This window comes from Mastigoproctus giganteus, chromosome 9 (genome assembly GCF_048544385.1).
Source record: "Mastigoproctus giganteus isolate SK-2022 chromosome 9, ASM4854438v1, whole genome shotgun sequence".
In the NCBI taxonomy this organism is placed as follows: Eukaryota; Metazoa; Arthropoda; class Arachnida; order Uropygi; family Thelyphonidae; genus Mastigoproctus; species Mastigoproctus giganteus.
This window is the reverse complement of record NC_143583.1, coordinates 40,209,474-40,235,440: the sequence shown is the minus strand read 5'-3', so window position 1 is coordinate 40,235,440 and position 25,967 is coordinate 40,209,474. Positions and strand designations below refer to the sequence as shown.

The following is a 25,967-nucleotide window of genomic DNA, read 5'->3' as shown; positions in this document are numbered from 1 at the left end:
GTGAATAAGATTTATATGTATTTTTAAATAATATAAAGCAGTGTAACAGAAACAAGGAAGCAACTAAGTAAGTATAAGTGATCTTTCTCAGTTTTGTGTGATAGAATTGTTAAAAAAAATCTTGTTTTGTTAATTGGCGTCATTTTATATATATTTTACATTACGACATGATTGTTTATACTGACAAGTGAATTATTTTTTAAACTTCGCATACGTGGCAAAGTAGATTAAAATAGAATATAGTTGTTAAGTCTATGAGAGCAGGAAATCCAAGGTAGAGAGGATGCTATTACAGGAATTGATGATTAAATTATTTGTTTAAAAATAAGTATGTGTGATGTGAATATTGATTGTGCAACTTAAAAACTTATGCTAGTGTTTAGGGCTGTATTCTTTAAGGGTACGTAAATCACCGTTGGATTTTTTTATATGTATTTCACAACAGATTACGTAGGGGCTAGAAGGAGCCAATTTGCATAGTGCCCGAGACCCTGTTATTCCATAACGAGACTTTATAACCCCAGGGCCTCACATCTGGTGAGTATGGGCCTGGCACACCCAGGGTCCTGAGCCGGATATCATTCTTCTCTTTCTTGGTGATTCCTTTCTACTTCTCTCTCTCTCTCTCTTAGGGTAACAGAAATTTTTTTTGGCTGGTTCAGCATAAGCCTCAGGCTTCCTTGCACCATATGGCTAATAATAATATGAGATAATGAGCTAGTCGCACTTCTGCGAACTGTTTAGATTGTGTGGCTTTAATGAATAAATAATATCTGGACCAGTAAAAAATATTTCAAAGACACTAATAAGTTATTCAGTATTTTAGGAAAGAGAACACTTGCCCATGATGGGCAAGCAAAATCGAGGTTTAAATGTTTTTTAAATAAAACGCACGTTTCGGGACAACTTTGACCCCAGGGCCCCACATCTGGTGAGTATAAAGAAAAAACTCCACTGTCATAAATGCTCACATAGAAGAATGCTGACATTATTTTTAAACAACTAATTCAGACATATTTCAGTGATTTTATTTATTTGTCAAGGATATGAATAGAATTTTCGCTACTGTTAGTTAGCCAATCTGTGCAAGTATTTCAGTTTGTCTTCTACCTGTTCGTATTCCTGCACAAAAGTGGCAACCGAGTCATGCAGTGCATTATATCTTCTCTTTTTCACCTCTAGGCAGACCTGCCTGTGCACTAGCCAGTGTCAATCTGTAGCAAGCCAGGTCCTTCTTCAGTCCATCAAACAAAAACCATATGCTGGGATGACTGCAGGGGAATAAGGAATTAAGCGCATTTTTAAATCCCTCACAGCAGTTTGTAGTTTTAGGCGACCATTCAAGAGCTGCATCATGATGATTTTTATATTCTTATTGGAAACTGGGGATCTCTACCTGTTGCATCCTCAATGTATGCGGAAAAGAAGTATGTGAGCACCTCGTTATAGCTATCTTCATCTAGAAATGTGGACACCATAGCTTTAGTTTTATATTTATATCAGTTTCAAATTCGGCCTTCAAGCCAACATTGCTGAGTTTCCTGATGAGACTCTGACACAGATGGAAATAGCACCCTTTGGTTTCAGTGTGTGGTAAAGCAATCCTCACTGCATTCATGCAAGCCTTCTCAAAATCCACTAAAACCTTTTGAGGCACCAGATTTGGAACCAACAGCTTCATGATTTCAAACATTCAAAAGTATCCAAGTTATTTTTCTGTAACAAAATGTAAATACATGGCGGATATGAGTTACCCACCTTGGCATGCCACATATACAGTTGGTAAAACATGTTTGGAACTTTATCAAAGGAGCCATCTCCATAGATTGTATCTTTGTTCAATTCAATGAAGAGTTCTTTATCACCTAAAACCAGAATTCTGTCTGGATCATCTACACCTGAATCATGAAGTATCAGTTGATGGTACTTCTCAGGAATGTCAAAATTTATTGTTGTTGGATTAGGCAAATGACAGTCTTTTCTGTGATTGAGATTTCTCGCAAGGGATGATTGTTTGGGCATATGAGCCAGTACATCATTACTCAACTCTGACAACACATTCCTCACCATATTGCAAGGAGTAGAACTAACTACTCTCACGTATTGCCTCATTTTGCTTCTGGCAACATTGGCTTCTGCTTTTTGAGGACAGGAATCATGACAATGTTCAGTTGGTTGTTGTACTATGTTGCCATCTTTTGTCTTCATAATTGAATGACAATTGAGGGTGCAGCAGGTAGAGATCCCCATTTTCCAATAAGAATATGAAATCATCACGATGCAGCTCTTGAACAGTCTCCTAAGACTACAAGCTGCTGTGAGGGATTTCACAATGTGCTTAATTCCCTGTTCCACTGCAGCCATCCCAGTGTGTGGTTTTTGTTTGGACTGAAGTGAGACCTGGCTTGCCACAGACTGACACTGGCTAATGTACAGGCAGGTCGTATAGAGGTGAAAAAGAGAAGATATGCATTGCTTGACTTGGTTGCCACTTTTGTGCAGGAATATGAATGGTAGAAAACAAACTGAAATACTTGCAGAGATCAGCTAACTTACAATGAAAATTCTATTCAAATCCTTGACAAATAAATAAATCACTGAAATATGTCTAAATTAGTTGTTCGTTGATAAAAAACCAAAAAGGTGTTGACTTTTACATCCAAATATTCTATTTTATATTAAAATCAAAAGTTATATTAAAATACTTCGTATAGAAGTAGAAATAAAATATATAAATTCAACATTTTCTTGCCTTTTGAAATATTAAATAATTAGTTTTTTGTAAATTAAAAATAATGTGAGCATTTATCCATGTGGGTATTTTTCTTGTGAGCATTTGACAGTGGGGTTTTTTCTGTGTGGAATTTTCATATGGGCTTTTTTGTCTGGGAACTGCTAAGCACACCCAGGGTCCTGAGCAGGATATCATCATTCTTCTTTCTCTCTCTCTCTCTCTCTCTCTCTCTCTCTTTTTTTTTTTTTTTGGGTGGTCCAACAAAAGCCTCAGGCTTCCTTGCACCATGTGGCTAGTAATAGTAACTTTTACACCTGGAAGGTTATGTGCAAAGCGCATTATAACCGAAAATAAAATTTAACCAGTTCTTGTCAGTTTTTTTTTTTTTTTTTTTGAAATGAATACATAGTAAAAAATACAACTTATTTAGCAAGCGTTTTTATATAAGTGCATTCACCCCTGGTTTTTTTTTTTTTTTTTTCTCATTTAATTTTACTATTTTGGCATCAGTTGAAGAATTAGTTAATTAAACATTTTAAATGGCAAATGCACTGTTACTGTACATTTTTTTTTTTTTTTTTTTTTTTTTTTTACTTTGTCAAGTGTAGCATCTGACACATTTTTTTTTAAAAAGCTTTCATTTCAGTATACACAGAATTACAAGACAATTTGTTTTTAGGCATTTAACCGACATCATGCAAGCAAAAGTTTATCTTTTTTCCATGTGATTCGCACTCCTGTGTATCTCAGACGCCAATGACAGGTGTCTAATTTTGTTGCAGAGATTTAGCTTCACCAGCTAAACACAAATAGCTGAACAAAATATAATGTTCATGTTGAGTCTGCCATATAACAAATGAGCATCTGTTTCAATCTAGGGGATGAGTGACTTTAAAAATTCCAAACATATGAAAAGAATGTTGTAATTGGTTTCTCATGGTTATTTTCATTTGATGTTTTTTGAGTTTAGAAAATCATAATTAACAGATCACAGTTTAATTCATTAAAAAAGCCAAAAATTAATTTTTAGAAGGATATCTCACAGACGCCACACAACTGTCTTTGTTAAATCAAGTGTTGCGGTGAATGCAGTGATTTAAAAGTATTAAATTTCAGTGCTTCATACAGTACTCAAAAAATAATTTAAAACTATTATTATAATGATCTCATTTATTCCAAATGAGAATCAAAATTCAGTTTTCAGCATAGTGCATAAACAGAAAATAAGTAAGAACTCAGTCACATAATCATAGGCTATGTAATTGAATGGCTGCTGTAGCTGAGTGGTCAAATGAAAGGGTACAAAAAAAAATATGTATATATATATTTTTTTTTTCTTCTAACAAGTATCCTTTGAGTTATTACAATTAAGGTGTTCCTGGAAATCATCACAGAGATTAAAACCGATATCTCTATCTCCGGAGTCATTTTCCATAGAAAATGGTGTAATATGGCTGAGTTACATTTTGGATTAGACTATGGGTCTTCCTCCATACTTTGGTTTATGAACAACACTAGTGAATTTTGCAATATAGTTATGAAGAAGAATACTGACTGCAGGTCAATAGCCTGCAACTTTTAAAAATATATGAACTTTTTGGCAATTTGTGTACTTTGCATAATGCTTTTTGTAGTTTTTGCCATTCTAATTATGATTTCATCCTAGAAAATAATGTTGCATGATGTTTACAAAAATTTTCTTAACGTATCGCAACTGACAAATATGGTAGCTGGTTCTCTCCTCTCAGAGGAAAATGTTTAATGTCCCAGGTGCAATTAACATTTCTTTGCTCTTGTTTATTCTCTAGACAACTATCATGTGTCAGAACAGTTTACAATAAATCATGAATACAATCATTAATCATATTCAGCAGTTACACATTTCTTATTGCATTTCTGAGGTAAGTCAGGGAAGAAACTGAACATTTACGGTAATTATTCTGCTTTTTTATAAAAATTTAATCATCCAATTGAGGAAAGAGAAATATTGTTGGAGTAGGGGGTGGGGTTGATAACAGTAATTATTTTAATTTATTATTATTTCTTTTATATTGATGTGTGCTCTTCCAAGGGTTAAGAAGCCAGGTGATAATTTCTTTATAATGGACTTATTGGTGTTGGGATGTTTTCTATGGCTTTTAGGACTCAGTACATCATCACTGTTCTATTTCAAAAGGACATTCTTTCTGACTTTCATGACTTTCCAGTTTGTTTAATTCAAAACCAGAATACACTGTATATTGTGCTTTTTATTCTTGATCGCCTCATTTTGTTTTCATTACTTTTATTTTTAGTTTCAGTGAAAAGAAGAAAAGTTCTGTTTAGCATACTACATCTGATAATGAGGATCAATTTAACTTTTTGCATAAGGTAATTAACTTTATTTTTTCTAACCAGTAAGGTTACAGAATTTAAAAAAAGCAAAAGAAGTGTTGCCATTATGAATAATATTTTATTTTTATAGTACTTCAAGTATTATTGACCAGAAAATATAATAAAGAGATCTGTTCACAGTCACACTAGAAACTGCAATATAAAAATTTTCTCCAGTCAACTTAGATTATAAAGTGTTTTGTTTTTTCTCCTCCTCTTTACCTAGAATCCTGATAAATGTAGTTAACCAGAAAAAAGTTATAAATAGGAATGGCTATAAACATTTCAGTGCTTAATGGCTATAAACATTTAAAATTGGAAGGGGGAGGCTCTTTTCAGCATTCCATGCAACCACTTATATAAATAAGCATAATTCATACAAGTGGTTGGAAAATATCTGCCAATCTATTCTGCAACTTGCTTTCCTCAGTTTGAATTTATGCCCCCTCGAGTGTAATCTGAACAAGAGGAAGAATCCCATCAGCATGGAGCGTGCTCAAACCATTTAAAGCCTTAAACACCTCAACCAGATCTCCAGATGCTGCAATATGCAGAACTTTCTTGGTAAGAGCACCCCTTTGATTCCCTCACCAATCTTTTTGCACTTCTCTCTACCTGTTTCAGCATCTCTACATCCTTTTCTTATCCCTATCTCAATTACAGATGAAAGTGGCTACCCCTATGACAAGGATGCAGCTTAATCAGCCATGTAAGTGGTAACATGCTTAGCAAGATAACATTTTTACTGCATACTAAAATTAGATAACCACTTTGCAGTTTAGGAATTTATCATCAAAGAGGTATTTTACAGATTCCAGGTGACAGTGGTGAAGCTATCATACTGCCAGATCTGTCCCTGTGGGTTAAAGCTCTGACCTTTAGCGATAAATGTGGGAGGCAGCCAGGGGTAGAGCCATTTGAAAATCTTTGCAGCAGCTCAGAATTTATAGTTTTGCCTCTGCTAGGTGAGCACCAAAAATGGGTTATTTAATGAGAATCAGTTAACTATTCTTCCATGTCTGAGCTTCAGGCTTAAATTTCCCAACGTTCCCTGCTGTAGTTCTAGTATTTGGCATTCAAAATTTCCTCCTTGTGGTCAAAAACTCTAGCTAGAATATGGAGTTTCATACTTGTATCTTCTACTTTGTGATCTTATTATCTCAAATGAAGTGCCTTGATAAGTGGTGGTTTGCGTGATATCGAATTAAAATCTTGATGTTGTTAAATGTGAGGTGGTGGATACACCTTTGTATGACTAATTGTCCACCTGACTCTAGTACATGTTATTTGAACTCTCAGTTGAAACCTTAAAATTTGTATGCTCTAAAGGAGGGGTCCAAATCTTTTTTTGAGGATGTGGCCAGTTTTGACAATTCAGTATATAAATAACATGTTGTATTGTTGCAACAGTATAAGAGAAAGGAAACTCAAGAAATTTTTCAAGATGAGTTGCCTTACTCAGTTACTTATACTCACTTGAGTACCACCAGCAAGATGGCACTGTTTTGAAGCTATTTGGCCTCATTTATAGACAGATCATTACCCAAAGGTATCAGAACTGACTGGGTCTTATTCCTTTATTTCCATTTTTTTCCTGTTTGTATATTAATAATCTTTTTCCACTGACTGGAAAAGTAGTTTTGCTGTGATAACACACACACACTACATTCTACCTTTCACTTTGAGAAACCTTACACTGCACAAACACCTTGAATTTCTTGTATTCACCACCAATTCCTTCAATGACAGTCTCTCTCTCTCTCTCTCTCTCTCGAGAGAGAGAGAGAGAGAGAGAGAGAGAGAGATTAGTTAACTTTAATCCAAATGTTCAGTTGTCTTATTTCTCACAAAAAAAGAGGAGTCTACTGCTTTTGTGCTCATCTTCAGTATGTTCATGTTTCTAGACAGAGATCGTATATCTCTATTAGGGATATATGATCTCTGTCTAGAAACATGAACATACTGAAGATGAGCCCATATCTCTATTAGGGATTACCATGCCTTCTAATCTCTGCTGGTATAAGCATGTCACAAATAATGCTTCCTTTGCATTAAAAAACTGTTTTATTTTTTGTTTTCAACATTTAAACAACTTCTTTTAAACAACTGCTCTCTCTATACAAATCTCTAATTCATCTCATTCTGGATATTGTTTCCACATCTTGGGTGCTGTCCTAAAACCTCTCTCAAGCTTCTAGACTATTTAGAACAGGGCAGTCAAGTTAATCATTGACCCATTTCTTACAAAGTCTCTTCATTCTGTCTCAGAAGTATTCAATTTCTGCTACATGCATTTTCTATGTAATTCCATGGGAAATAGAGATGCCAATTCTTTCTAATTGGCATTTCTAATTCCCACACTCTCTTCAAATCAGTCTTTGCCTCAACCAGTCAGCATCCACTTACTGTTCAACTTCACCAAACTCGCATAACCAAATTACCTCTTCTTCTTTTATACCTTCTGCTTCAGTTTTCTGTAATAATCTTCCTTCACATATTTCTGAAATTTTCAGTCTGCAGAAATTTAAATTGTAATGTCAACAAGTATCTTCTGTCTTCTTAGTCTTCAACTGATATGTGTTACTAAGTGCTCTATTAGATGTTTTGGGTTTTAATTTTTCATTTAAAAATATACATATTATTTATCAGTATTTTATTAAAAGTAATAAATATATGCTTACCAGAAATGTATGTTTGCAACTTTTTTCAAATCTATCGGCAACCCTTGTTTGAGTCAAGACCAGTAGTGTGAGAACTACTAGGATGGCATTTCTTAGCAATAAGATTGAAATCTACAGATCAAAATTCACATTGATTTTTCCATTTTCAGAGGTTATTCATACTATCAAGTTCAGAATATGAGCAGTTAGGTTAGGTTGTTATTAGTAATAAAATAACTAAACAATGCAAGTAATAGTAAACGAGGCATGTGATGCAAGAAAGCAAGCTTATGTAGCATTAGCCCAAAAAAAAAAAAAAAACATTTCACACATCCATTCCCTCTAAAAGTTTGTCCAGTTCCTCCTTGAATTTATTTAAACTATCAACTTCCACAATGACAGATGGAAGTTTGTTTCAGCAATCAACTACCCCCTGGCTAAAAGCAAATTTCTGCACATCTATAACTGTCTTTCTTCAGTTTGAATTTATGCCCCCTCAGGTTCATAATCTGAGCAAGAGGAAGAATCCCATCAGAATTGAGCCTGCTAAACCCATTCAAGGCCTTTTACACCTCAATCAGATTACCTCGCAGGTGCCTAGTCTCCAGACGCTGCATTTGAAGAACTTGAAGATTTGAAGAACATAAGCCTTTCTTGGTAAGACCACCCTTTGTTCCCCTCACCAATCTTGTTGCCCTTCTCTCTACTTGTTCAAGCAACCCTACATCCTTTCTAAAATGAGGCTTCCATACTTGTATGCAGTACTCAAGGCATGGCCTAACCATTGCCTTATACAAAGGAATAATCGCCTCCTTTTCCCTACTAGCAAAATTCCTGTATATCATTGACAATACCCCATCACCTGCTCTGGCAGCTTGTGTGCTGTTTATTGTTGTTGTTTGGTTGGTTTTTAGGAGCTTTAGCAACTAAGGCCATATTGCTCCGGGATATGCGGTGGTCATTCCCTGACCTTTCCGCATCCTCCGTATTTGGTGGTGATGGGCTCGAACTCTAGTCTAATCAAGAAGCGTGTGCTACGCACTGCTGCTCCTTCCCACCTGGCTACGGAGACGCCTCAGCCTGTGTGCACTGCTCAGAAAATTTCATATATGAAATTAAGTTCATTTTCTACTACCCTAAGTGTAGTATCACACAGTTGGTGGCTTCTCCGTAGCCAGGTGGGCAGGAGCAGCAGTGCATAGCACATGCTTCTTGATTAGGCTGGGGTTCAAGCCCGTGACCACCAAATATGGAGGATGCGGAAAGGTCAGAGAATGATCACTGCATATCCCCGGAGCAATATAGCCTTAGTTGCTAATGCTCCTAAAAACCAAAATAACAACACAGTTGGTACGTTTCTTTGGGGTTACTTCTACCCGTATGCAGTACTTTGCATTTGTCAGTGTCAGACTTCAGTTTCCATTTCTCAGCCCATCTCCCTAACTTTTCTAGATTCTGTTGCAGTAGCACACTGTCATTAACAACTCTGCCAACTTTTGTATACTAGAAACTTTGATATTAAGCCTGATATACCTTCATCAATATCATTGATAAATATACAAAACAACAGTGAGCCCAACACCAAACCCTGGGGAACTCCACTAATAACATTAGTCCACAAAGAGCAGTGTCCATTGATTACCACTCTGTCTTCTCTCAGCCGCTCTTTTATCCATTGTAGCAACTTACCCTTAATACCATACTGCTTCAATTTGTACAGTAGTCTTCCATGCACAACAGTGTCAAAAGCTTTCCTGAAATCCAAGTATATGATATCAAAATTATGTTTTGCATCCAATTCCTTTGTAACCACTCATAATATCCAGTCAACTTTGTCAGACAAGACTTTCCCTTAACAAACCCATGCTGTATCTGAATTATTGCTGCATCTTTAACCAGTAACTCCATTATTTTTCCCGAACAGAATTTAAACTAACTGGACTGTAATTACTCGTGTCACCCTTAGATTCCTCTTTGTGAATTGGGGATAATTTGCACATCTCTAGTCTGTGGGACTTCCCCTGGGTCCAAGTATACTTCATAATTATGGCTAAGGGTTTGCTTACTTCCTCTGCCACCTCCTTTAATATAACTGGATACATCCCATCCACTCCAGGAGCCTTTCTTATGTTTAACTTCAATTTCTCCTCCACTTTGCTCTCAATTATTACAAAATCATTAATCATCCTGTTACAGTTTGATAAACTTCTGGCATTTTCCTCCCTTAATAACTCATGTGTGAATGTAGATGCAAAGTACTCATTCAGATTATCTGTTATCTGAGCAGGATCATCAACAGTTGAACCATCAAGTGTATGCAGGATATGCCATGAAAAAATTTTTGCTTCCCAAGTTACATAACTTACTTCTGTCATTCAGTGATTTATCTGATCTGTCTTTAAAGCTGCAATAGCTGATTACTTTTTTACCTAAGGTTAATTTTCTTGAGAAGTAAAAAAGACCCCCCATTAAGTTTGTTCAACCCTTTTAACACCTTATAAACACTATGTATAAGTATAGTGTGAAAGCATCAATAATACATAGCCAAATCTGAATTAACAGAGGCTTCAGCCCTAAATGCTTTATAGTCTAAACACCTTATAAACACTTCAGTCATATTCCCATGCAGATGCCTAATTCTTTCCAAACTAGATTGTCTTCTTGCAAGAATATTTCTTTGTGTTCACAATTAGGCTTGTTGGCATACCTTCCTTTGTACCCTTTTTGGTAAGTTTATATCATTTCCTAAAATGAGGCTTCCACATATGTAGTATTCAAGATGTGATGTAATCATTCATTTCAATCTCCAAATGGTAAAAAGTTATAATTACGGAAAGAATTTCTATATATCATTGACAGAATTCCATATTCTGACTTAGCAGCCCTACTATATACTGTTATCTCATTGTATTACATCTCCTAGGTTCTTTTCATATTCAGCCATGTTAACTGTGTTTGTCACCTCTTGATAGTTAAATTTGGGATTGTTACCTTACCCCAATGCAAAACCTTGCACTTTCTACCATTATCTCCTCAAGTAGGCACACCGAAAAAGACTCGCAGACAAAAAATAATAATGTGTATTTTGTACATTATTCAGCTCTCAAGCTTATGTAGGCACACCGAAAAAGACTCGCAGACAAAAAGTAATAATGTGTATTTTGTACATTATTCAGCTCTCAAGCTTATGTTCCATCTCTTATAGAACATAAGCTAGAAGTATTGTAAGATTGTGTACTTTGCAGTGCCAATCTCCTTATTTTAACGGTATAAGGAGTACTGCTATGAGAAATTATTTTTTTTTATTGTAGCAATGCTATAGAATATTAACAATAACTGCTATCAATAATTCAGTTTTACATGAGTAGGTGTACAGTGTATTTCGTACACTAACCAATTTCTTTTTTAAAAAAAAATAAACAATTTGAATAAAGATGTTCCTTGTTATTCTGACATTATTTAATTAAATATTTTTAAAAATAAAGTTGGGCATCCCGAAAAGTGTTGTGGTTTGGCATGAGAAGTATTTTTTATGCCATGCATTCTGCTTGTTGGATAAGAGATTAGTTCTTATGGCCATGCTTCTCAAATTCAAAGTGAGGAAATCAGAAGTCAAACCTGTAATGAAGGCATACTAAAATTTGGTCTGCACTCTGATGGAGATTTTTAAAGAACTTTAAAATAATTTTTTTGGGTATGAAAAAAATACAAATACACCAGTGTACCTGCTACAGAGTAAAAGTCGTAATTTCCATAATTTTTAGATAAACTGTGTAATTTATCTTATTTAATATTATCAGGAAATTTTGACATGACACTTGTAATACCACCATCAATATCATTAATGAAAATTACTTCAGAGTTCTACTGAACTCTGAAGCACCCCATCTGTAATATTGCTGCTGCATTTGGGGCATTGCCCATTTATAACCACCTTTTTATCTTCTCCCAGTGCACAAACTTTGCAATCTGTGTATAAGACTTTCATGTGAACTTTATCAAAAGTCCTTTTGAAATTTATGTAAATTGTGCTAAAGATATTCCTTGCATTCAGTTCTGCTGTGGCTACCACACGAGACTAGGGCTCAGAATGGATGCTGGAACACAGTTCTGCTTTGCATGCATTGTTAATGTCATATATGCCCTCTGTTCTGATATCCTGACAAGTATCTGTTTTATAAAATTTCCCATTTTTTGAACCCTGCATTAAACCTTTTCAGGGTCATTCAAGAAAAATATAGTGGCAGATGATGCTTAAATTTATTCAAACTACCCAATTCCACAGTACCACAAGGAAGTTTTTCCAACAGTCATTTAGTCTCTGGCTAAAAGCAAATTTTCATGCATCTATCCTTTTTCAATTTAACTTTGATCCCTCACATGTATTGTAACAGTAAGGACATCCCTTAGCAAAACAGTGTTATGACCACAGGGTGATGCATTCTTGATAACATAACATTATTCATAGTGTTATGAAGAATAGCTTTACCCTGATGTAAAGATCTTGACTACAAAAGTATCATACGAAGAATATGTAAAGAACAATGGAGAATTCAATGGCAAGCCCAAGCACATAATAAACTCCGCCAAATAAAATCTGAACCGCAACTGTGGACCTCCAGTTTCCGTATAAACAGGAGGGAGGAAGTAATCTTAACCAGAGCGCAAATTGGCCACAGTCATCTTACCCACCTTTATCTCCTCACAGGTAATGATCCTCCACAATGCACACAGTGCAATTCTCCACTTACAATGAAGCATATTCTTGTTGAGTGTATTTTATACACCACTACCTGTCAAGTCTCTTTTAGCTTTCTACCAAACCTTAAAGAACCCTTGATACTGCCACATCATAGGTAACAACGCTAATCTGCTGGAGTTCTTTCACTTTATGAAACAGATAAAATTATATGATCATTTTTGAGTAATGCCATAACAGTCACCATGCATATGTAACATTCATAACGGTGATAGGTGCAATATGGCCTAAGTAGCCTTTGCACCAAAAAACAACAACAACAACAACAACAATGATGTAAAGATAGTGTTGTTCCATCAATGCGATTTTTGTAATCAGCCTTTTCTGATCCACTGCTGAACCTCTGATATGCCTCTGATATGGAGGATATTGATCATAAGACTTCCTACTGACACAGATAGGTTATCTGTTCACAGGCTGATTTTGTTGTTGTGGGCTGAAAATATTTCACAATACCTCACCAGGACAAACCAACCCTTCTGTACTCAAGATTAGTGAACTCTTCTCTGATTGGAAGAGACCTTAAATATTCCCACACTCAGCGACAAGCTTTGAAGCTGGACCTCTCCAGCAAAACCACTCTATTGCTACTGGTATGATATAGCAGTCCAATGGCATCTACCTTTATGACAGATTTTCCAAAACTAAAAAATGAATTTAGTAAAGAAGCATAACATAGTAGCATTTTCTCTCTTAACTGTCTGAGGATTCCCTTGTCCGTGTAATGACAGAATTCGGACTTATGCCATTTGTCCACAAGCTGACCTAACATTACTAATATTTTTTTTTTATTGAATAACAGCATAAAGTCACCAAGAAGATAACTTTTTATTTGTTAAAAAATACTCTTTTTATTATGCATAAACCATAATAAGGCAAAAAAGCGATAATGTAAGCCAAAGCACCAATTACTATAAATGGTGTTTTTTTATATGTATTAGTACACGTCTGATTGGGATTTCATAAAAAGCAATAACATTAAATGAATGATAACAGTAAGCAGGGTGCACTGTATAAGGATTTGAAAACATATACCAGCAATCATATATGTATGTTACTGAGGACCACAGCTAGCCTTTATCTTAAATTCTGCAGTAAACCTAACCAAGCTACAATACATGCATTTAATTTTATGCCATTATTGGCTTTACTACTTCTTTTCTCAGTTGTTTCTAAGCAGGGTCAGCAAATTGCTATTCAAAAATGCATTTTCACCATTGTAATTCTAACAAACTGGGGATGGGGGATACTTATGTATAAAGGTAAAAAATATATATTTTTTAGTAGTTATTTACAGTTCTTTGAAGTGTCAAGGATTTAAGTGGTTCTACAATGCTACTAAAGAAAATTAACTGGATGCAGATACTTTTTTGACTCATATATAATTCATTCACCATGGGCAACAAAAACAAACTCTTGACTGCTCATTAGTAATGTATTTGGACACAATTACTGTTAGGCAGCTCTCCATCATTATGTACATTTTGTAATCTTATATACAGTATCTCATGTTTTTGAACCTCGTACAGGCAGGCATGCTACATTACCTTTTGCAACAGAAATATCTTAAGTATTAAAAATTGGAATTGTCAGTATGAATTTTATTACTAGTCTTAGTATAGGCCAAAAGAGGCATGGAAACAAGGTTTATACTGCATCAACCAAAACAAAATTAGTACCTTTTAACATTTGATCTTTGCTACATCAACCGCAGCCTAATCAAGAAGGTATATAAATCCAACTATCCCTAAAACGTTGACATGATATCTGCTTTGATCACCTAAGTGAGGCAGTTTATTCCAGTGGGCAGCAATGCACCAACCAAACAAAGTTACCAAAATCTGACTGTATTAGTTTTCCTGAGTACTTTGTATTTAGGCTCCCCCCCCTCAACTTTTTTCCATTTCACTGTTCTGCAGGAATAGTGTAGAAAGTACAGAAAAGTTCTTTTCAGTTGACATTTACCTGTATACTATCTGTTATTTGGTTTTTAGGAGCATTAGCAACTAAGGCCATATTGCTCCGGGGATATGCGGTGGTCTTTCCTGACCTTTCCACATCCTCCATATTTGGTGGTCATGGGCTCGAACCCCAGTCTAATCAAGAAGCATGTGTTATGCACTGCTGCTCCTGCTCACCTGACTACGGAGGCGCCCTGCATAGTATCGGTAATCTATAAAAACTAGAAGAAAAGCCAGTCAGACGTACTATTAGTGAAGTGAAATGATATGATGTCTGGGTTTGATAGAAAGCTGTTATTTGTATTCCCAAGAAATTCTCTTTGCAAACATTCTACTCAGAAAGCAACTCAGCCTCTATCTGCACAAATTGCAGTTGCTACAAATATATTTATAAAGGGTGAAATAATGCAACATAATGAATTGTATTATCAGGTAGACAAGATTTATGGCAATTAGTATCTTCTACAAAGAGTTGTTTTTAATTATAAGGAAATATTTCACAGTTTGGAAGTGTAGTGATTACCATCTTGCTGAAACATAATATTTGACATTCCTAAAACATTGTAGCATCACTATTTAGGAACATAAAATGTATTTCTTGGGAGTAATTGTGCAGGCAGATATGAAGTTTTCTGAGCAGTGCAGATGGTCTGCAAGAGTAGCTCATGGTGTCTTGTCAATGATATACAGGAATTTTTCTAGCAGGGATAAGGAGGTAATTATCCCCTTCTATAAGGTAGTGGTCAGGCCACACCTTGAGTACAGGTCTGGAAGCCTCATTTTAAGAAGGATGTAGAGCTGTTGGAATGAGTACAGAGAAGGGCAATAAGATTAGTCAATGGAATAAAGGGTTGCTCTAAGAAGAAAGGCTTAAGTTTTTAAAATTACAGTGTCTGGAGACAAGGCCTGTGAGGTGATCTGATTGAGGTGTATAAAGCCTTGAATGGTTTGAGCATGCTCAGTGCTGATGGGATTCTTCCTCTTGCTCAGAATAATTGCCTGAGAGGGCATAAATTCAAATTGAGGAAAGACAGTTGTAGGAAAGATGTGTGGAAGTTTGCCTTTAGCCAGCGGGTGGCTGATTGCTTGAACAAACTTACATCTGTCATTATAGAAGTTGATACCTTAAATAGATTCAAGGCAGAACTAGACAAACATTTGGACCGAGTGGATGGGTGAAATAAGAAGGGTGTGGGTTTTTTTGGCTGTGTTATATAAGCTTGCTTTCTTGCATCATGTGCCTTTGCTAATGCAGTAGCAGAATTCTTTAATAAAAACCTTCCCTGATCACTGAATAAGTTCTGAGGACTTCATTCAGTATTCTGTGTAGTTCTTTGATCTTGCCTGCCTTGATTTCTTTGAAGATAGTTGAAACCAGGATTACATCCTCCATTATGCACATCTATTCTACAACTATTTTTCCTCAATTTGAATCTATATCCCCTTAGGTTCTTAATGTGAGCAATGCTGATGGGATATTTCTGCTTCTCAGATTAAGAACCTGAGGGGGCATAGATTCAAATTGAGGAAAGGCAGTTGTAGAATAGATGTGCAGAAGTTTGCTTTTAGCCATCGGGTAGTTGATTGCTGGAACAGACTTCCATCTGTTGTTGTGGAAGTTGATAGTTTAAATAAATTTAAGGCTGAACTAGACAAACATTTGGAGTGACTGGATGGGTGAAATGGGAAGGTTTTTTTTTTTTTTTTTTTTGGCTGATGCTGTATAAGCTTTTTATTTATTATCTTTATTTCTCCTAGGAGACACACAGTTACAGCCATTGAGTAGGGGGTGTAGATACATATTCTGTTATGCGACAGAGAATAATAATATAATTATATGTATCAGTTGTCACTAAATTATACAATACATGTAGTACTTATTATCAGAATTATATGATACATTAATAACTTGTAATCTGCTTAAGACTTACTTAATAAATAAACGAGTAAAATTTTATGCTGCTACGTTTAAAGCATAACATCACCATATTTACATTAGTACGGATATTCGCAGCAGAAAAGTAAAAGCGTAAAAGGTTAATTTTTACTGTTTTCAGCACTCTGTGGGAGTAGAGTGGAGTAGGTAAGACATCAAGGAGAGTTTTTCCAGATGAGGTCAGGATTCCTGTCAGCTACTGTATGGAGGTTCTTAGTGCTGTTTATTTTTTCTTACATCTGTATCTGCAGGTAGCAATTTTCGAGAACTTCTTTACTGTAAGTTTTGCTTGTGCAGAGTTTTTCAGGGTTGATATTTAGGGTATTAAACAGCTTTAGAGTGTTTTCTAGAAAGAATCTTCCTTGACTATCCAACTGCGTAAATGCAGGCTTGAGTTGTTGTTCCTTATCTGCAACTCGTCTTTGTTTTTCTCCGGGTGTTACTATCCACTCTCGGGCTTTCAGTGAATCCAGCCGTCCCGTTAAGATCTGAGCAAGTGTTATTATATTCTTTGTAGTGATCGTTTGCTTCCATGGAGTGACTTCTAAATTGGAGTATAGTATAGCTCTTGAGATGGTAAAAGGCTTAGCTGTAATTCTATTTGGCCATCTCAAGAGAAAGTATTCTATTCCAAGAGCGAAAAGCCTTGATAGTGCTTTCAGGAGCTGAAGATCGGATTTGTGATGCGTATAGAGAAATAGGGATAACACATATATTAATATACTAAATCATTCAATTGAGGTTTCTAATACTGGTCAGTTCCTGCCTGGTTGTCCAGAGTGCCACGTATGTTTTCCTGCAGATGTAAACAGTGTGGAAGGAAGCTCAGTCCTTTGTCCCACTTGAGTCCAAGATCAACATGTGACTGAACCTTTTGGACAAGGATTTCGTTCACATATATTGCTATTTTGTTTGGATTTATTTTATTTGTGAAAGTCATTTGTGCAGTCTTGTCTTCATTTAGATGTAGCCTGATATAGTTGGGGTATTTTTGTAGTTCTTTTATTTTGGAGTTAGCTACTTGATTTTTTTTTTTTTTTTTTTTTTTATGGAAACCCCAAACACGAGAGGTACTAAAACCTATAGTACTTAGTACCGTGCTTGGGTTGGAAGTTGAGAAGACAAAAGAAGATATTTGTTGACATTGAACTTGAGCTTCTGTAGACTGTAATTTTCAGGAAATACATATGAAGGAAGGTTGTTCCAGAAAACAGCAGTTGAATAAATAAATGAGGAAGATGAAAAGTTGGTTCTGTGAGTTTGAAGTTGGACAGTAAATGGATGGTGGCTGGTGGCATGTTCAGACTGTTTTGAAAGAGAGAGCGGGAATTATAGAAGCCATTTCAGAAGAACAGTGCCCATGGAAGTATCTGTAGAAGAGGTATACAGTAGAAACAGTACATCTATGAGACAGAGAGTGGAGAGACTCTGTTAGAGATGAATCATTAATTAACCTAACTGCCTTCTTCTGAATGGAATCGAGAAGCCTGAGAGTGGTTTTGGGGCACCATCCCAGATGTGGGAACAATATTCCATGACAGGGTGGATTTGCGATTTATATAGAGTGAGCAGCTGTTTGGAAGAAAAGTAACGCCGAGAGCGAAAGAGAAAACCAAGTTTTTTAGATGCAGAGGAAGCAATATTTGTAATGTGCTTGTGCCAAGAGAGATTAGAAGTCAGGGTAATCCCCAAAAGAGATATATCATTTTGCCTAGAAATCGGAGTGTCACTAAAGATAAGCATAGGAGCAGAAGAATCCTTTTTGCGAGATATAAGACAAGACGGAGTTTTAGAAGGGTTGAAATCAACTAAGTTGTCTTTGCCCCACTGGAGGATTACCTGGAGATCGGAATTTGAAGAATTGGTAGCAGATATTTAAGAAGTTGAAGCTGTTTGAGCAGGGCAAGGTTTCTCAAAATGGAAAGTGGAATGCAATGTACTAACATCGGCAAAACTATGGATAGCATTTCCAGTCAGGGGAAGAAGGTCATTAATATACAAGAGGAAAAGAGTGGGGGAAAGGACTGAACCTTGAGGGACACCGGCATTAGAGGAGAAGTTAGAAGACAGAGAGCCATCTACCATCACCCTCAGTGAGCGATCAGAGAGAAAACTGAATAACCAATTACTAAAAACAGTAGGCAAACCATAAAATGGAAGCTTGTTTAGAAGACCTTTATGCCAAACATGATCGATAGCCTTTGAGATGTCAAGAGCAACTACTTGTGTTTCACCGAACCTTTCCATTGAATCGCCAGTATTATTGCGTCATACTGGCGATCGTTGATCAGATGGAAGGTTTCTAGGTAGTTTAAGAGTTGGTGGTTAATTGATTTCTCCATTACTTTAGAAAGAGTAGAAGTAATTGCAACGGGACGATAATTGGATGGGAGGGATTTCTCACCCTTTTTAGAAACTGGCTGGATATGAGCAAATTTCCAAGCAGCAGGAAAAACACCTTTGGAATAAGCAAGTGAAAAAAGGCGATAAAGAATAGGAGTAAGTTCAGGAGCACAGGTTTTGAGAACAAGTGGAGAAATACCAGGAGGCATTGAATGGAGCATGTTGGGAATGGCGGGAGGTGTTTTACCAAGATCATTAATACATGAGTTGGAAGAAAAATGGGATGCTAGCAGGTCAGCTTTATCCTTGGCTGAAGTGACAACAGAACCATCTGGTTTGGACAGAGGTGGGAGCAGAGATGGGCAAAAGTTGCGGCCAATAGCTTTGGCAAGAGACCAGAATGCTCGGCTACCATTAGGGCAAGAAGCAAGTTTTCTACTCTTAGCCTGTTCAAACTCCAGTTTGGACTGATTAATAACTGTTTTACAATTGTTGCAAGCTTTGGTGTAGGTAGAAAATGAAACTGAAGAATTAGAAACAAGACAATTACGATATGCAACATTCTTCTCTTGAGGCGTCTCCGTAGCCAGGTGGGAAGGAGCAGCAGTGCGTAGTTCACGCTTCTTGATTAGACTGGAGTTTGAGCCAGTCACCGCCAGATACGGAGGATGCAGAAAGGTCAGGGAATGACCACCGCATATCCCGGAACAATATGGCCTTAGTTGCTAATGCTCCTAAAAACCAAATAACAAACAACAAACATTCTTCTCTTGAACAGCCTGAGCACATTTATTGGAAAACCAAGGTTTAGATAAAGGACGAGATTTTAAAGTGGAATGTGGGATAAAGGATTCCATTCTTGCAAGAATAATTTCACTAACACGATCTGAGCAAATGTTGACATCAGAAGTTTTCAAACAGTAATCCGACCAAAGAAAAGAAGTCTCGCTGATCATCTCATTTTGTATTCTTGTAATGCCAAACAACACAAGGTTGGGAATAGCCATGAGATAAAGGTTCCATTGGAGAAGAAACAATCACCAAGTTGTGATCTGAAGTGCCTAAAGGACCTCTCACTTTGTACTTAGAAGGGTTGTTTGTGAGAAAAAGATCAAGCGTATTGGCTTTATGATTAGGATTGTCCAGTATTCTTGTAGGTAAATGAACAATCTGTGCAAGGTCATTAGTAATTGCAAAAGCCTCAGCATCTTGACCTGCTGGGTCGGTGTGACTAGAAAACGGAAGCCAGTTGGAGTTGTGAACATTAAAATCACCAGGGAAAATTACCTCACTGTTAGGAAAGTTGGACTGGAGAAAATCAAGTTGCAAAGAGCTCCAAGTGATTATTGGAGTTGGGAGAACAGTAGAGACAACAGATGAATTTGACACAATGAGGTAGAGAGATTTTAAGCCAGAGAAGATCAAAGAGAGATTTCAAATTGCTAAATCTCTGACAGGGAATATCAGAATGGACATATGCACAAGTACCACCTTTGAGGCGAAAGGAATCATACAGCGAATAATTTGGGCATCTGAGATGAGCAGTAGTTGAATCAACCAATAACTGAGATTCTGTTTAAAAGTACATGGGGTTTGGCAGACTGCAAGTGGAAATGGACATCGTTGAGATTAGGACTGAGACCACATTTATTTGTGAAATGAATTAGGAAGTGCTTGGGAGGTTTAGATCTTTTCGCAGATTAGCTTGCTCTATTAGTTTGACAATTCATGGTGTATTCAATAGTAAGAAAAAGTGGGTGGGACATGCTGTAAGAAGGAATGAAATTTTTGGATATGGCGTACACATAGTAAGAATATACCCAGATCCTTGACATAACGTGGCCTCGACAATGCTCCCCGCATACACACTACTCGGACTTCCTCCAGTCACTATCTGGCAGAGTAGAGTTAGCAATCCGGAAGCCTCCTAGAGAGTTACCAATAAGTTCAGTCCGGTGTACTATCGGCCGGCCTGCGAACACCGTTTTAGAGCTGTACCCCTGAAATGTAAGAAATATTGGATCTCGACACGATGTTCATCATAACCTCAAAAGTCATCAATCATACTGCATGATGGGAGAGATAGGGAAGGGTTGACCGGAACTTAGCTCTGGAGACTAAACATGGGTTCCACCACTTCAAGCCTCCAATAAGCAAAGTAGTGGTATTGCACCGGTTGATGAGTCATCTGCCACCTAGTGTTTGCAGTAGTTGGCAAATTTCTGGTCTTCTGAGGTAATAAAAAATTTCATATCATCTGCATATGTGATGAATTGCTTCCTGTTTTGAGCTAAGAAGGGTTCTAGAGCTATGGCAAAGAGTGTGGCGGACAATACGCCACCTTGTGGGACTCCTTTATCGACTTGGTACGTAGCTTGCTTTCTTGCATCATATATGCCTCAACTAATGCTAATTACAAACAGTAGGTGATGGCAAAGGAAAGAAACTTATTTTACTAATTTTTTTCCTCTTCCAAATTATTTCAAGTTTTTCTACTCGTACATCATGTAAATTGTCCTCTGAACAACATGTACAGACATAATACACTAGCATAATTTGGCCCAAGATGCTGATGTGCTGTAAAACTAATGGCAAAGAACCTCTGTATTTTTTCTAATACTGTCGATTCCAGTTATTTGGGAGATATCGGGACTAGTGCATTTTGGCCTGATTAAGCAGCTGCCCCAATTATTTGAATTTTCATGTAAATAGTTAAAAATACGATGGACTCACCGTAGTAAAGTACCGTTCACTATACGATGTTTAGTAAGCGCCGGTCATTGTGATCACGTTTGTGGATTGAATTTTAATTCTATTAAATAGTGATTCTAATTAGCGAAAATAGGAGGAATATTATCCACAGGCTATAAAAATAAAAATATATTAAGCACAAATTTACCCTTTATTATCTTACCAATTAAAAAATTAAATAATACGTGAAAATCGGAAGAATATATGTGATAATCAGAATAATTAGTACATACTGTAATATGTACATACTAACTAGTTGACATTTCTGTTCACTGACATTTGTGGGTGGGGGTTAAAATTTAAAACAGTAAAAAGATAAGCAATCAATAACAAAGAACACGGCACACACAAATTGCAAGTAACAAAGGCGCCTCCGTAGCCAGGTGGGAAGGAGCAGCAGTGCGTAGCACACGCTTCTTGATTAGACCGGGGTTCGAGCCCTTCACCACCAAATACGGAAGATGCGGAAAGGTCAGGGAATGACCACCGCACCGGAGCAATATGGCCTTAGTTGCTAATGCTCCTAAAAAACCAAATAACAACAACAGCAAGTAACACGATATGCGCAAGTGAGAACGGAGTAACAAGTTACGAAACCTTAAAAATAGGAATGAAGAGAAGATTCTGAAAATTAATTTTTTTATGTGATTGAAGATTCCATGTTAGTGTAAACACATTTCACATAATAACCCACAGAATTCCAGCTGTCGGTATTATCGCAAATTCAATAAGATCAAGTTTACTATCTGTTTATGATAAATTTCACTAACAGAAAAGCCCAATAAACAGGTGACTGCTAATTGGTTTATGGTTGTGACATCCAGAAATCCAACCGAACCATGTGGTACGGTCGCTGACAATCGTAGGGTAATCTCCAGTGCTAAGGTTTCCTGCACTTATTAAATGGCATGTTGTCCCAATTAAGCGAAGTAAACCCTATCTATTTTCTCGATTGGTTCTGTTTTTTAAGATTTGCCCCAAATAAACGGCTGCCCCGATTAACCGATGGCCCAAATAACCAGAATCCACTGTACTAAATTAAGCTCCCCCCCCACAAAGTTAAATTTTGCATATGCCACTGCTCTTAGCTAGTTAAATTATATTAATTTAACATGAAGCAGAACCAATCATCATTGCCTCCGTGTTATAGTGTACAATATTTAATCCTTTTGCTTGCAAGTTCCTGGAATGCATATGGGTGTCTGTGGCAGTCAGTTCCCCTGAATGAGGATATGTGCATTTTCAGCCATTGAGATTTCTGAATGTGCACAGGCCTGTGGTCAGTTTTCAGTGGTGGCAAACTGTGGAGTGTTTCTTTGTGGAGTTCAAGTTTTATAAAAATAAACACTTTGTGCATAAATGCTTTTAAGGATTAATTTTTTGCCGTTTTGACTGGACTCCCATTGTTAGAGTGAAATTATTTTAAAAATTTAAATCAGAATTGGAAAAAATCATGAGAAAATGTTGAAGCTCTGTTGCTTTTTTTTGCAGTATTATCCTCTACATCTATTTTTGTATCACCTGATTCAATTTCATTATCTTCTAAATTAGAAATCCGGAGAACTTATGCAATTCTGCTTTCATAAGCCCAGAACAAACAATTTGAAGCTAATAAGTGAGATTTTATTGCAATTTGCAAAGCCCTGTTTTCTAATCTGTTTTAACCTGTCTACCTTTACTTGGAAACAGATAAGATATGGCACCTTCTCCTACTTGAATATTCTACACAATTTGTACATCAGTGGACACATTTGAATCGATTATCAGAACGTGCATACTCCCCACAGAGCCCACACATGCAAAATACATACTCACAAAATGATTAATTTCTGAGCAAATGGTGCAGTAATTGTTCATATAAGAATACTTTCTCCAATTAATGTATAGTAATGCACCATAAATAAAGTTAAAGCTGCAGCGTACAACTTTATTTAAAGCACATGGTAAAATTCACATTCTATTTTTAGAACGTGTATTTCGCTTTGTTTTTCACTTTTTTTTTTTCCCACATATTGCTGCACATACAGATTTAGACACCCAACCTAGCAAATATTAATTTTATTCATAATTTTATAAATGTGATCAAAATTTTTTTTCTTAGTAGAATTTTTACTTAATATTTTCAATTTGCAGGTAGCATTTTAAAGTATCTCAGGATATCAAGATGTCTTATATGCTTCAGCATCTTCACAATGGATGGCAAGTGGACCAAGCCATTTTATCAGAGGAAGACAGGGTAGTTGTAATAAGATTTGGACATGATTGGGATCCCACGTGCATGAAAATGGATGAAGTTTTGTATAATATTGCAGAAAAAGTAAAGAATTTTGCAGTGTTGTATCTTGTAGATATTACCAAAGTACCAGATTTTAACAAAATGTACGAGTTGTATGATCCATGTACTGTAATGTTCTTTTTTAGAAATAAGCACATCATGATAGATTTGGGCACTGGAAATAATAACAAAATCAACTGGGCTTTAGAAGATAAGCGAGAAATGATAGACATACTTGAAACTGTGTATCGTGGTGCACGCAAAGGTAGAGGTCTTGTAGTCTCACCTAAAGATTATTCTACAAAATACAGATATTAAACAGTGCTCCATAATTTTTATCATTCGTCATCTCACTTCATATTGGGATTACTTGCCTAATTTATATTATACAGCAAGTTAGATTTTCATGGTCATCGTTAGTATTGTAAAGAATTGAAAAAATCCTGAATAAAGTAATAAAAACAAGCTGTAGTAGTTTGCTATTTTAATGGGCATCCTGGCCAGATGACACCTGCCATTTGGTAGAAAGTATGCCTAGGAGGATTTGAGGCTGTTACACTGGCCAAAAGTGCCCCAACTATGTATTAGATTTTTGAGTTATTCTTTCTTGCCCGTGTATCTTTGTTATGGTATTATTTTACAACACCCACATAGAAATTGACTTAAATTATACAAGATACATATTGCATTTTCCAGTTTGGGGCTACTGATCACACAATTCACAGAGTTCAGATTCAGTGAAAAGAAAATGATGGGATAATTTTTTTCAATACATTGCTCCCATTTCATTACACTATCCTCCAGCATATATTAGGAAACATAACCATGGAAAGTAACGGTTAGCTACATGTCATGATCTTAACAGTGGTTACACTGTCCTATATCCTGGGGAAATGACATTTGTATCCATTCTTGGGTTTTCAGTTCCCCAAGTGTTGGAGATTTTTGGACAGCAAACAGGAATATGTGCCATTAAAGACAATATATTTAGTTTTGCTTTGGCCCTTAACATTTGCATCAGAGATGGACATAATGTTAGTAAAGGGCATGCACATCCAATTTCATGTTGAAGAATTGGACAAGAAAAGGATCTAGATCCTTTTCACAATTGTTATGACAGTACCATGTGTAACAGATGAGACGTGTCAGTTTGCTTCCAGATAGAAAGTTTTGGATGCTCAAACATTTGCAGGAAAACTCACAGTGGTACACGGAAGGTATGCTGATTGTGAAGAACATGGAGCAAGTCTATGAGATCACAGCCACATCTCTTAAAAACTCTAGCATCCTTAGGCAGTTACGTTACTGGATTTCATGGCTGGGTAGCTGCTTATAAGCCTAGTCTTCTAGTCACCAATGAGAGATGCCTTTTTTTTTCTTTTTTTATTAGAACCCCCAAATGAGGTATTAGAACCTATATTACTTATTACCATGCATAGGTTGAAAGTTGAGATGATGAAAAAGATACTTGCTGACAATGATATTAGAATTGAATTTCTGCAGCTTGTAATTTTCAAGAAATACATATGAAGGAAGGTTGTTCCAAAAAATGGAAGTTGAATGAATAAGTGAAGTAAAAAAAAAGTTGGTTCTGTGAGTTAGAAGTTGGACAGTAAAAGGATGTTGGTTAATTGCAGCACGTGTTTGAAAGGGAGAGAGTGAATTAGCATTAGTAGAGGCATATGATATAAGAAAGCAAGCTTATGCAACATCAGCCAAAAAAAAAAAAACACTCCCATTTCACACCTCCATTAGTTTGAAATACCTGTCCAATTGAGCCTTAAATTTATTTAGGCTATCAACTTCCACGACAAGGGATGGAAGTCTGTTCCACAAACCAACTACCCGCTGGCTAAAGGCAAATTTCCGCACATCTGTCTTTCCTCAATTTGAATTTATGCCTCTCAGGTGATTTTTCTGAGCTAGAGGAAGAATCCCATCAGCATTGAGCATGCTTAAACCATTCAAGGCTTTACACACCTCTATCAGATCACCTCGCTGGTGCCTAGTCTCCAGACACTGTAATTTGCAAAACTTAAGCCTTTCTTCGTAAGAACAACCCTTTGTTCCATTCACTAATCTTGTTGCCCTTCTTTGTACTCGTTCCAGCAGCTCTGCATCCTTCTTGAAATGAGGCCTCCAGACCTGTATACAGTACTCAGTGTGGCCTGACCA

General features: G+C 36.5%; 1 protein-coding gene across 2 annotated transcripts; it reads left to right on the top strand.

Moving 5' to 3' along the window:
• Dim1 (thioredoxin-like protein Dim1) lies at nucleotides 1–24,193 on the top strand. 2 transcript variants are annotated; one of them, XM_090381182.1, is made up of 3 exons: nucleotides 1–67; nucleotides 5,029–5,104; nucleotides 23,651–24,193. In XM_090381182.1, exon 3 carries the CDS (start codon nucleotides 23,682–23,684, stop codon nucleotides 24,108–24,110), a length of 429 nt encoding a protein of 142 aa, XP_090237308.1. In that variant the 5' UTR covers nucleotides 1–67; nucleotides 5,029–5,104; nucleotides 23,651–23,681; the 3' UTR covers nucleotides 24,111–24,193. The 2 variants fall into 2 exon arrangements, with proteins under 2 accessions (XP_090237308.1, XP_090237309.1); XM_090381183.1 differs by lacking the exon at nucleotides 5,029–5,104 and having other exon boundaries at nucleotides 3–67.
• The last annotated feature ends 1,774 nt before the right edge of the window (nucleotides 24,194–25,967 follow it).

Excerpts from the sequence above, each read along its gene's own strand:
- Dim1 (XM_090381182.1), top strand. The coding sequence starts at position 23,682 with ATGTCTTATATGCTTCAGCATCTTCACAATGGATGGCAAGTGGACCAA.